A 13,066-nucleotide genomic window follows, 5' to 3' on the forward strand; every position below is an offset into this window, starting at 1 on the left:
CACAACAGGAGTTCTCAGTCTTCCTTTTGAAAGAAAATGTCTTGTGGGATGTTAAAGGACGGTTTTTGCACGATGTACAGGAGACCCTGGAGGGCCATCACTTTAAATAGGGCCACTCGTCCAAGTAAGGAGAGCGGGAGCGCCCGCAAGTGTAGGGCATCCTAGCGAAGCCGGTCTAATTTCGGGAGTATGTTCCTGCCTGTGGCTCTCTTGTAATAAACACGCCCAAATATTTAAAGCCATGTAGTTCCACCCGAACTGTGCACCTAGAGTCCAGCCGCAGGGTCCCTGCCACCAGCAGGAATATTAAGGACTTCTTCCAATTGATCTTATATCCGTAATAATCTCCAAATATGTGAAAAATGTGTAGGATTTGTTCACTCGAAAAGGCTGATTACGTGTCCTACAGCAAAACGTCAGCGTAGAGGGAGATTCTCTCATCCCAGTCCTGATCAACTGGAATACCCCATATGAGAGGTCCTGGCGAACCTACGCACGTGTGAAGAGCATAGGAGACAAGGAACATCCCTGTTGGACGGCAAATACTCGGGTGACTGTGTTATTGACGTGCATGCACTCTAGAGGGGCTGCATTCAAGAGCTTGACAGCAGTGCCACTGGTTCAGCAAAGGAATCCCCTGTTGCGTGTGGTACTCCATTAAGGTGTCAGAGATTTAAGCGCGTTCCCTGGTGTGGCATGAAGCTACTGTCCGCAGGCAGATGGCCGGGGCCTATTCAAAGACCTTAGTCTCAAAATTAAGCAGGGAGATAAGTCGATAAGACCCACACTCAGTTGCTGGTTCGTCCTTTTTGGGATGACCGCCACCTCAGACGTTCTTTGGTCCTCTGGGAGGCACCCTTATTTTCAGGCAGTCTGAAACATACTCTGGAGGTACTCCCTGATTTTATCCATCATGCCTTTATATAATTCTAACGGGAGCCTTGTTGTCAGTGTCCTCAAGGATCCAGTTCCATCCTTTGTCTTGTCTCTAACCATGTAAGCAACTCATTGGCTTTATCACCGACATCATAGAGACAATGCTGGGTAGGCAGCGCATGAGTGCACGCTATTTTCCATTAGTGCTCTTAATGTGTGTTGCTTCAGTTGATGGTGTAATGGGAGAGAAACTGATTCCCCACTTGCCAGGCGTGCCTCCAGGAAAGCATATTCCCTGTCCTGAGCCTCGCACTTCAATTTACGTTCCTTTGGCATTCTCCCAATCAAGGCTTGTGTGTGGCCTCGAATCACTGCCTTGAATTCATCCTATAGCACACAAGCTGATTCAACAGGCCGCCCGTTCTCCTTAAAATAGAAGTCTGCTCCATCTCTCATACGAGCTTTGAACGTCTTGTCTTAAAAATATCATGGATCAACCCTTGGGGGTAGCATGAATTCCACAACCGGACCATCGAGTTGCACCTCCACCAGCGAATGGTCTGAGATTCCCCCTGCTATGTGCATAGCAGCTCTAAAATCAACTTTATGGACAGTCTGCGTGAAAGGATGGTGCAGGCATGTCAGACTACCATGTGCTGCAGACAGGTGCGTCCGGTTCTGATACCCTCTTCCCCTCTAGGGGCATTTAGGAGTATCATGAATATAGTATAGGGTCAGTTCTGTCACTCCAGTCACCCCAATGCGTGTATGCTCTGTCGTAAGCGTCTTACCCTTTCACAGGATGAGTCAGTCTTGTCTGGGTCTCTTTCCTGTTTCCCGACACTTGAATGGCACACCATAACACTCGAGAGAGCAGTGACCCACCAGCAGGCTTTTGTGGAGCGCTTTTGTCCTGGATGTAAGGCTGCATACAGTAGGGCACCCACTCTGTCTTTTCTTTGCCTTTGCCTGAAGATCAGCAGTCCCAAGGTAGCAGCCACACCTGGCCTGTCGGGAAGTGCAGCCCCTCTGGAGGCCCGACCGTCAGCAATTGACCCCACACTGTGGCCGGCTGGACCACAGGCGTAAGCTCAGACAGGGTGTTCGACACTGGAGTAGTTGTAGTCCCTCATGGGCCTCTGACACAGAGTAGTTAGACATTCAGCAGCTAAAAGCCCAACGCATGCTCTCCAGGAAGCCAGTAGATTCAGACCCTGTTGTGTTAGGAATTTGGCAAATGCAACCTTGAACGGGCTGTTGGCAGCACACAATCATCCAACTGGGCCTCAACAATCTCGTTGTTGTAGAGTTTTATTTTCTGCCTTGAACTGTTGGGAGAGTCTTGGCGGGGGAGGAGGGGGCCACTCATACTAGCTGGTCCTGCTGGATGGCTTTCCGGCCCGCCCTACAGATAACGAGGATGTGTCGGACCTTGCTTCTTCCAGGACAGCCTTGTCCTCCTGCTGGATAGTCAAACTCCCTTCCCTTTCTTACCAGACAGGCAGGCTTCTAGGCAGACTTCTAGGCTCTTCAGGACAGGTACACAGCTTCTCCATTAAGTAATTCAGCCTGCAGGTGATGTCCCTTCAACTTAGATAGACTGTCAGCCTGACACCATCCTTGGTGGCACAGCAGGCACCTAAGTACTTTGTAGAGCACTTTATTCCTTGGTAACAGAGGACTTTGAACTAGGGTATAAAAAAGGGATAGGTGGTCCCACTTGTATACACAACTGGCAGGCAGGAGATGCAGTGTACTCTGTTGCACTCTCACATTGCTTTTATGCTATGCACACCAACACCCTAAACACGCACTTGATGTTAGTGCAAAGTCTGTGCACAGGCATAGAAATGGAGCATTACATAGGTGTGTCAGCAGGACACCACTTCACTGACCATGATGCAAAGATCACATCAGGCTATTGATCCTTACAGCAGGGTGCATTGCCACCACCGCTCTAGCTGTTAAACCCATGACAGTACTCTGCCTTAAATAAGGGTACACTTGGTGTGACCCTCCAGGTCACAGGACCGGTCCAAGACCTCTCATAGTCCCTTGTTAGAAGTTGCATAGTACTGGGGTGGCAGAAAAATCTCGAGTAATTGTTTTTTTTTAAACTTTGTGGTATATTTACCCCAGCAACATGCAGTCACAAGTTTGACGCCATGGACAGGGGAGTTGCCACAAGGAACAGATTCTTCTGCCTGTCAAATCACATGCCATTCACTATTTCATAGTGTTTTTCTGCTTTTATTTACCACTTGTTTTAAGCAGGTGGTAGATAAATGCATGTGGTTGGTTGGGCGATGGGTGAAGCAGGGGAGGGGAGGGTAAAGAAATGTCTAACAAAGGGAAGAATTGTGTGTTTCTCCCAGTTTGTATAAAAACAGCATAAGTCTTGGCTGCTTCTGCTGCACCCAGAGTCTTGTGCGTCTTTTCAGTCTTATTTTCCTGTCTGGAAAAAAATGGTGTCCTGTTTTTCTGCACCCGGTACATCCAGGTGCAGAAAAACCTAACAACTGATAATCAGGTGGAATAAAATGAGCACATGAAAGTACTCCTTAATTTCATTGCCCTTGATTCATACTCTGGACATAGTTGAGGGATATGTCTAGGCATAGTCCTCGCAGCACACAATAGATTTGTGTGCAGCAGAGACCAGAACTCAAAAGTCAGGATACCAGATACAAGTAGGTGGTAACTCAGGGCAGGGGAAACGCCTGTTGTCCATGGAGGGGAAATTCCCGTCCCAGAAATCTACATTAAAAATTAATTAATAGTATCCTTTTTTAAATATCTGTTTGGTGCCAGTGCATATGACTTTAATTTCTGCCTTTGGGATTCAATGTTACAAGTCCATAGGGTGCATGTATCCTTTGTGAGCTTAATAAAATGTTGAAAATTCTATAAATCCTCACTCCTACATCCAAGTACTCTCAGGCTACAATTCTACACTCTGCTCTGTATGAAAACCAGCTCAACATTTTCAAAATTCTGCAACTCTGCATTGATTTGGCTTGTAAATTATATTTTGGGAAATTTTCATGTATTAACTATTTAATTTTAATACTATAGGTGATTGAAATTACTGACGAAGAAAGCAAGATTTAGCACCAGGCAACTGAAGTCTGTGCCATAAGAAGGATTATTTTGAAAAACTGAAGGACATCCAGCATTCTATGTTTAAACAATTTCCAAAATCTAGGTGTGGCGAGGAAGTGGGAGCTGAGGAAAGTACTATACTGTAAGTGAAGTCTCTAATTTAGCATTTCATTAACCCAGAGCAAATCCATATCTGTGTACAGAATAACCTTCATCTAAAACATCATGTAATTCCAGAGAGGAAGCACACACTGCATAAAAAGAAAGTTATAACAAAAGGTTTCTTCTGCAGACCATCAAAGAAAAGACGCTGAGAGAAGACTCTGAAGCTGACACGTTAACAACCAAAAGAATGGAAAATCACCTTTGTTCAACAACTGTTTTTAACCAGTTACACAAGTTTGAGACTATCTGACTCTGGGTAGAAAACCACGACCCACTCTGCTAACTCTTGCGAAAACCTTAAAAATTCACCACTTTATTGTGTTCATAACCATCTCAGATTGTTTATTTTTTATTGTGTACTGTTCTGTAATTCTATGTAAATCGCCTCAACAGTATCTGCTGTGAATGAGTGATATGTAAAACTGTTCAATATAAAAATGGATTAAATGAGCACAGTTGTGCTATAGGTAATGTAAATAAATCCTCGTCTTCAGAACTACAAAACTTAACCTTACACCAAACATAGAAAGGGTAAAAGGAACTGATGTTCTGAGACTCGTGATCCACAATAGTACTGTGCACGTTCTAACGCCCTCAGTTACTGCCATTACGTCAGTGCAAAAAGGTACTTATCAGTTTAATTAATAAATATCAGACTAACACCTTATCACTGCATTGCTAAGAACCTATACAAATAGATTTGAGAAAATCTTCAGTCACAAAATAAGTTGCTGCCGGATAGGCTATAACCTAAAGACTATTATCTGCTAGAAATATTTCGACAGGTGTTACAGGACTGCTTCCAGACATAGTTTGCTCAATTCAAGTGTTAAAAAGATTACACACAATTTCTTTTAGAGATAAATGCTGAACATTATCTAAACAAGCCTAACTCTAAAATCGGGTTCACTCTTACTGTGGCATATAAGCAAGAGAAAACTAAACGTAGAGATATTAACTCTAGGAATACACCTTATAAAAACACGGACTGTGAGAACAAATTCAGTGTTCAAAACCGCCTCAATCAAGGCAAAATAACCTAAGTTAGGGGAAAAAGTTACATGTGCCAAAAAAGATACAGCCATAAATCTTATCTCACAGAATTTGACACAATGCACACTGGGGGAAACCACTCTCAGTGCAAAGTATGCCAAAAAAGTTTCAGGCGTAAATCTTATCTCACTGTGCATATGAGAATCCACACTGGAGAAAAACCTTATCAGTGCTCTGAATGCCAGAAAAGGTTTAGTGTCAAAGCGAGTCTATATCTACATGCATTAACCCACTCTGGGGAAAAACCTTACCAGTGCGCTGAATGCCCGAAAAGTTTCGCCCATAAATCGAAACTCACTGAACATATGAGAATCCACTCTGGAGAAAAACCTTATCAGTGCTCTGAATGCCAGAAAAGGTTTAGTGTCAAATCGAGTCTATATCTACATGCATTAACCCACTCTGGGGAAAAACCTTATCAGTGCGCTGAATGCCAGAAATGTTTCAGTGACAGAAGAGGACTTACTATACATACAAGGACCCACACTGGGGAAAAACCTTACCAGTGCTCTGAATGCCAGAAATGTTTCAGTGACAAAAGAAGACTTACTGAACATACAAGGACCCACACTGGGGAAAAACCTTACCAGTGCTCTGAATGCCAGGAAAGGTTTTGTAACAAACGACGTCTTTCTCAACATGCAATAACCCATTCTGTGGAACAACCTTATCAGTGCTCTGAATGCCACAAATGTTTCAGTGAAAAAAAGAGTCTCACTCGGCATATAAGAACCCACACTGGGGAGAAACCTTTTCAGTGCTCTGAATGCCAGAAATGTTTCAGTTACAAAAGCAGACTCATTGAACATACAAGAATCCACACTGGGGAAAAACCTTATCAGTGCTCTGAATGCCAGGAAAGGTTTTGTAACAAACGACGTCTTTCTCAACATGCAATAACCCATTCTGTGGAACAACCTTATCAATGCTCTGAATGCCAGAAATGTTTCAGTGTAAAAAGCAGACTCACACGGCACATACGAATCCACACTGGGGAAAAACCTTATCAGTGCTCTGAATGCCAGAAATGTTTCAGTGTAAAAAGTAGACTCACACGGCACATAAGAATCCACACTGGGGAAAAACCTTATCAGTGCTCTGAATGCCAGAAATGTTTCAGTTTAAAAAGTAGACTCACACAGCATAAAAAGATCCACACTGGGGAAAAACCTTATCAGTGCTCTGAATGCCAGAAATGTTTCACTGACAAAAGAGCTCTTTCTCAACATACAATGACCCACACTGGGGAAAAACCTTATCCATGCTCTGAATGTCAGAAATGTTTCAGAGACAAACCCAGTCTCACTCAGCATATAAGAACCCACACTGGGGAAAAACCTTATCAGTGCTCTAAATGCCCAAAAGATTTCACACTTAAATCACTTCTAACTGGGCATGTGAGATTCCACACTGGGGAAAAACCTTATCAGTGCACTGAATGTGACAAATGTTTCAGGGTAAAAAGCAATCTCACTCAGCATATAAGAACCCACACTGGGGAAAAACATTATCAGTGCTCTGAATGCCAAAAATGTTTCGGGCAAAAAAACAGTCTCATTATTCATATAAGAACCCACACTGGGGAAAAACCTTATCGGTGCTCTGAATGCCACACATGTTTCAGTGAAAAAATCAGGCTCACTCAGCATATAAGAACCCACACTGGGGAAAAACCATATCAGTGCTCTGAATGCCAAAAATATTTCTGCCAAAAAAACAGTCTCATTAATCATATAAGAATCCACACTGGGGAAAAACCATATAGGTGCTCGAATGCCAAATATGTTTCAGTAAAAAAGGCAGTCTCACTCAGCATATAAGAACCCACACTGGGGAAATACCTTATCAGTGCTCCAAATGCCAAAAATGTTTCAGCCTTAAATGTAATCCCACTAAACATATGAGAATCCATACTGGAGAAGAAAATTATCAGTGCTCTAATTGTCAGAAAAGATTCAGAGGTAGAGATAATTTCAAGCACCATAAGAAAACACACCATCAAAATATTTTAGTGCCAGAAAAGCATCAGTTTTAAACACAATCTCCCTCTACATGAGCAGACGCACACAGGGGAAAAACATTACCAATGCTGTGAATGCCAGAAATTCCTATCTGATAGGCACAGCCTCACAATCATAAGCGATTCTCCATACTGATGAAAAACTTTGAGTGTTCTGAATGCCAGAAGAGCTGCAGAGAAAAACGCTATCTCACCATGTGAAACTCCACACTGGAGAAAATCCTTATGCCAAAAAAGCTAGTATCTGAAAGACAGAATCTGAAAGAAACACGTTAGTGTTAGATTCCTTACCTTAGAATTACCCCCAGGCGTCAGACTGGATACGGAAAGTTTTTCGTCAGCAGTACCCCTGCGCGTCGGTAGGCGTCGTCTGCGGCTCGGTGTCCGTCGTCGGTGTCGTGATCGCCGGAATGATGTCGCTGGAGTACTTAGACGCCGCCCTCGCGCGCTGACGTCAGTTCTTCTTTTTTCCGCGCCAGCTAGCGCAGATCCGGGAAGAGCACGTACCTTTAGTCATTTTTTTACTAACTTTTTGGACATTTTTGTCTATCTTTGTCGAGTCGACTCGACTCCTGGTGCCAGTAGGGATGCCCGGTTTCAAGCTGTGTGACGCCTATCACCGACTGATGTCTGTTACCGACCCCCTCCGCCGGTGTTCCTACTGTTTGGGGGCGACCACGATGACAAGTCGTGCTCCGACTGCCGGGCCTTGACGTCGAAGGCTAGGCGGGAGCGTTCCCGTAAGCTCCTCGAGCTCCGGCAGTCGACTCTGTGCCGCTTGAGGTCCCAGTCGGGGAGGAAGTCGAGGAACTGATCGCGGAGCCGCAGTCATCACCAATCATCTGGATCCAAGTCCTCGCACTCGGGTAAGTCGAGGCATGTCAAAAAGAAGCAGTGAGGACTCCCCTCGCCACTCACGGCGCTCAGGAGTCGCATCCTGTCCCACACCCTCTGGTCCCTGGACTGAATGCGACTCCGGGCGATATTAGAGACTTCCTCGTGGCCAAGAGGACTCTCTTCCCGCCGTCGACACCTGCCGGCGCGGCTTCGGGCCTGCGGGTCCGACTGGGAGTCCTAACTTGCTGGCGGCTTCGGCCCCGGTGCCGTCAGCAACTTCGGTCTCGGTGTGCAGGACCCCGTGGGATCCAGGCCTGGATCCCGGTCGAAGACAGTTGACCTTATGACTCCTCCGCTGGTGCTGACCCCGGCGCCATCCTCGGACAACACCATCTCTGGTTTTAGCCCCAGTCCCGGTTCGGCGTCGGAGCAGCGCCGTCCCCGATGTCGATGGGTGAGCCCTTCACCTATGACCCGGCTCTGTCATTTATGCAAGTGTGGCTCACTGGTTAGAGGAGGCAGACCCTGAAGCAGAGGTCAGACCCGGGACCAGGGTTCAATTCCCGACGCGGCAGGGTCTTGAGCCCAAATGTCCACGGACTCGACAATTCTCGCTTCGGTGCCTACTCGAATCACAGGTTCACACTCTGCAACTCTGGGCAATAGCTTGCTTAATCTCCACTACGGCCTCCCAGCGGCGGGATGCCTGGCTTTCACCTTGGGGATGCCCAGTAGGGATTATCTCACAGGGAAAAGCCAGGACGGGTTCCCAAAGCAAGCGTCTTGAGACCTTTCGGTGATAAGGCGCTATATAAGAACCTTTGACATTTGACATGCCTGTTAATCAGGACACGGATCAAGGGGAGGACTGGGAGGGGTCTGAGGACCCTCTGGCACAGCAGTGCCAGTTAAGTCAGGACTGGGATGATGAGCTGGGGGATGCCAGTGGTCTAGACACTTCGCCTGACACTGGTTTTCTCTCTCCTCCCTCCGTGACTACGGAGGAGGGGGCTACTTATGCTGTGGTGTTGCGCAGGGCGGCCAAGGCCCTAGCCCTTGAGCTCCCTGCAGCAGTGTGAGGACTAACTTCCTCACCGAGGTGCTTCAACCGCCAGTCGTATATATATGGGGGGGGTTTACCCAAAAATAGTCACTGGGACCTGGGTTGAATGAGTACTGAGAGAAAGGGGTCCCAGTGTGGAAGCAACAATGATTTAACCATTTCACACAAAAAAAATTCAAAAACAACAAATGAATCCACATTGTTTTAATTCACAATGAGGATGGGTATAACGAATATACAAAGTATCGTAGGTTGTACAGTGCCCAAGGGGGGAAGGAGGAAGTGATTGAGTGAGGATGGTGTGGTACGGGAGTTGTGACAGTAAAATCAACCTGAGTAACAATATTACATTTGTATGTTAATTCAAATACCAAAATAGGACCAATGGTTCAATGCAGCAGTATATACATGTCATACTCCAGAAGTGCAAATAATGTCAAATTAGGTATGGAGTTGACAAATATCGGGACAGTTGTCGACATTTCGACCCTCAATGTAACGCAGGGATTAGTGCAGCCCTTGCAGCAGGGTCTTCATCAGGATATGGAACTGGGCGGGCAACCTAATGAATATATATAAGTTCTATTAATAGTTCAGGCCCCAGTCCCTTTCAAAATTATCAAGACTACGGCTACCAGCAACATCAATATAACCCTTTTTTAGGACAACGCCAAGCACCATGGCGTCCATCCCGTGGCAGAGGCAACAACTGGCGAGGTGGCCAGCAACGCGGCCAACAGAATACGAACAATTGGGACGGAGGACGAGGCCAGGCCCCGAAGCAAGTGCACTTTCAACCGGAACAGCATGGGGAGAGGGTAACCCGCAACAAAACCTACCGTTGGTAGACACTCCTGAGATATCAACATATCTCAACACAACTTGAACGAGGATGAAATCAAAGTTCTAAACAAAGGGTTATCATATGTACCGACCCACGGGCCTGATAACTTTACAATACCAACTGAACTCTTCAAGTTCAGTTCGTCTGAATACGGCTGAAATATTTTTTTCGCAATTCTGATGCACGGTCCAACCCTTCATTGACAGGATTATGAACACCATCTACCTTTGTACCGCACGCCAGTGCCATGTCACACAAAATACTGGCCTATGAGACCGTTGTTTGGCGAGATGTACAACAAATTCTGGATACAAAATCATTCACAAAGTACAAGATCAGTAAAACTGAAAAGTTGGACCTGCAATCACTCGCCCGCAACAACGATGTCGTGATTAAGCCAGCGGATAAAGGCGGCGCAATTGTGATCCAAGACATGTCCGACTACGAATCCGAGATCTTGCGCCAATTAAACGATGGGACCAGTTACCAACTACTAAGATCGGATCCATCAAAAGCCATCACCATCGAAATTCAGCAGCTGACGCAAGCTGGCCTGGACCAGGGTTTTCTGTCCGAACACGAACTTTTATATCTTAATCAAAAACATCCACGACTGGCAACCATTTATACTATACCCAAAATACACAAAGCATGGACCACCCCCCGGGACGCCCCATAGTCTCTGGCTGTGGGTCCATACTGGAACCACTTGGGAAGTATATCGATTTCTTCATTAAACCTCTCGCAGAGTCTACTCAATCATACCTGCGTGACACCATGCACACTATAAACATTGTCGAGAATCGATCCTTCGACCCACAGTGTCAAGTACTAGCTACATGCGATGTGGTATCGCTCTACACCTGCATCCCTCAACAGGAAGCTTTAGCTGTGATAACCAGGTGTCTAAACCAACGACCTGCTCCAGTGCAAGTTCCAACAGAGTTCATTGTAGCTCTTCTGACGATTGCAATGACAAAAAACTTTTTTATATTTAAAAATCAATTCTATCTTCAGATCTCTGGCGTAGCGATGGGGGCTCCCTTCGCCCCAGACGTGGCAATTCTATACATGGCGGCATTTGAAGATGATACTGTACTAAACCACTCCAATCCATTCAGAGACCAACTCAGTCTCTGGATGCGATATATTGACGACATACTGTTAATCTGGAGTGGCGACACTGAGGTATTATCATCGTTCTTCATATGGTTGAATCAACAATCACCCCATCTCAAATTCACAAGCCAATCGGACAACAAAACTATCAATTTTCTGGACATTACCATCTACGAGGAGTCTGGAACCTTATTCACTACACTCTATCGCAAACCTGCTGAGAGGAATTCACTGTTACAATATACCAGCCATCATCCTCGCGCACTCCGTGACAACTTGCCATTCGGACAGTTCCTCCGTATCCGGAGGAACTGTTCCAACAAAGATCACTATTTCAAGGAATCTGAGGACCTTGCGAACCGTCTTCAAGAACGGGGCTATCCTAGAGGGCTAGTCAAGAAGTCAAGGAAACGTGCCTGGTTTTATCCAAGAGATGAACTACTCACTCCAAAAGACAGGACAGAGGAACAAAATAACAGGATTGTGTGTATGACAACGTTTTCGACTAAAAGCAATCAAATCAAACCCATTGTAAACCAACATTGGCAATTGATATCCGACGATGTCAATCAAATGGCTACACCATTACATGCTTTCAAAAAAGCCAAAAGTGTGAAGGATTATGTAGTGCGGTCCTTTCTACCAAGTCCTGATGACCCCACCATTACCTCATTATGGAATCTTCCACCAGTTGTTGGCCACTTCAGGTGTGGCCACTGCAAGGCCTGTGACACCACCATACCAACAAAGGAATTCGTACATCTTCAACACAGAATCAAACTCAAATTCCACAGCAATTGCAATACATCTAACATCATCTATGCGATAGTATGTCCATGCAAATTGATTTATATTGGCCAAACCCAACAAAAGGCTAAAGTAAGAATTCTCCAACATATGAGCAGGATCAGATGTGAGGTCCAGGGCGCCCCACTTGTAGACCATTTCAAACTCGCGTCACACCCCCCAGATAGTCTCCAGTGGGTGGTACTAGAAAAGGCAGTTTTGGGACCACGAGGTGGTAACATTGCTAGTATTCTAAATGTACGCGAAGTAAAGTGGATGCTTCTTTTTAATTCTATCCATAATGGACTCAACGAACAGGATAGCTCTTTTTCCCAGTTAGCAATATTACCCATAATATGTTCCTATGTAACTGACTACCCTGGGGTGGTAGCATAATCCTGAACTGATCTAACTCAGAACTGGCCTATACCCTCATGTGAGAGGTACGCCAAAAATAGCTAAAATCAGTTAGAATTAGTTAGATCCTTAAAGATGCTCCTCTTTGATTGGTTGTTACACACTGCAATGGCTTCACCAATGTGTCTGGGGAATTCTATATCTAATCCTTTTTGCAATTATTGTCTGTGGTTTTTCTATGTCTGATTAATCATCATTTCATCATGTCAATGACCTTTTCGGCTATTATAGAGCACTTCAAACGAACTCCATTAATTGCCGCTAAAGTATTATAATCGTACTAAACGCGCAGTCTTTTTTCAATGTCTATTCATGACCCATAGTCACGTGACACCGTTCCCTAGGTTACTAACCTAACCAGGAAGCTCGTCTTGCGATTGCAGACGCAGACACGAGCGGGAGTACATGCCCGATTAAGTCGGCGTTCGGTGAGTTCCATCCGCCCTGCCACTCCAACTTTTGAGATCGTGATCTCCGATGAGATCCTCCATTCACGATAATTTTTTAACTTATTGCCTCACAGATACCACGGAGTGATCCCCTTCAGACCACCTCTGGACTTATTGCCGAGCTACCGCATTAGGTAAGCGCCCTTTTCTCCACACGTCTCCGGTGTCGAGTCACTCCCACGGGACGGTGCTCGGTGAGCCTCATCCGCCCTGCCACTGCAGTCTTTGAGATCGTGATCCCCGATGAGATCCTCTATTCACGATCATTTTTTAACTTATTGCTTCACAGATACTACGGAGTGATCCCCTTAAGACCACCTCTGGACTTTTTGCCG

General features: G+C 45.5%; 1 protein-coding gene across 2 annotated transcripts in view; it reads left to right on the forward strand.

Annotated features, from left to right (window-relative positions):
* The window catches only part of LOC144806075 (uncharacterized), a 32,223-nt gene extending 25,146 nt beyond the window's left edge, over positions 1-7,077 (forward strand). The window contains exons 3-4 of one of the 2 annotated variants that reach the window (XM_078672517.1): positions 3,952-4,120; positions 4,216-7,077. In XM_078672517.1, the coding sequence (XP_078528643.1) occupies positions 5,205-7,016 (1,812 nt within the window). In that variant the 5' untranslated portion in view covers positions 3,952-4,120; positions 4,216-5,204 and the 3' untranslated portion in view covers positions 7,017-7,077. The remainder of the gene's footprint in view (positions 1-3,951; positions 4,121-4,215) is intronic. The other variant, XM_078672518.1, reaches the window with a different exon arrangement.
* Positions 7,078-13,066: the final 5,989 nt, after the last annotated feature.

The sequence above is a fragment of the Lissotriton helveticus genome (genome assembly GCF_964261635.1).
Source record: "Lissotriton helveticus chromosome 1_1 unlocalized genomic scaffold, aLisHel1.1 SUPER_1_unloc_43, whole genome shotgun sequence".
NCBI lineage: Eukaryota > Metazoa > Chordata > Amphibia > Caudata > Salamandridae > Lissotriton > Lissotriton helveticus.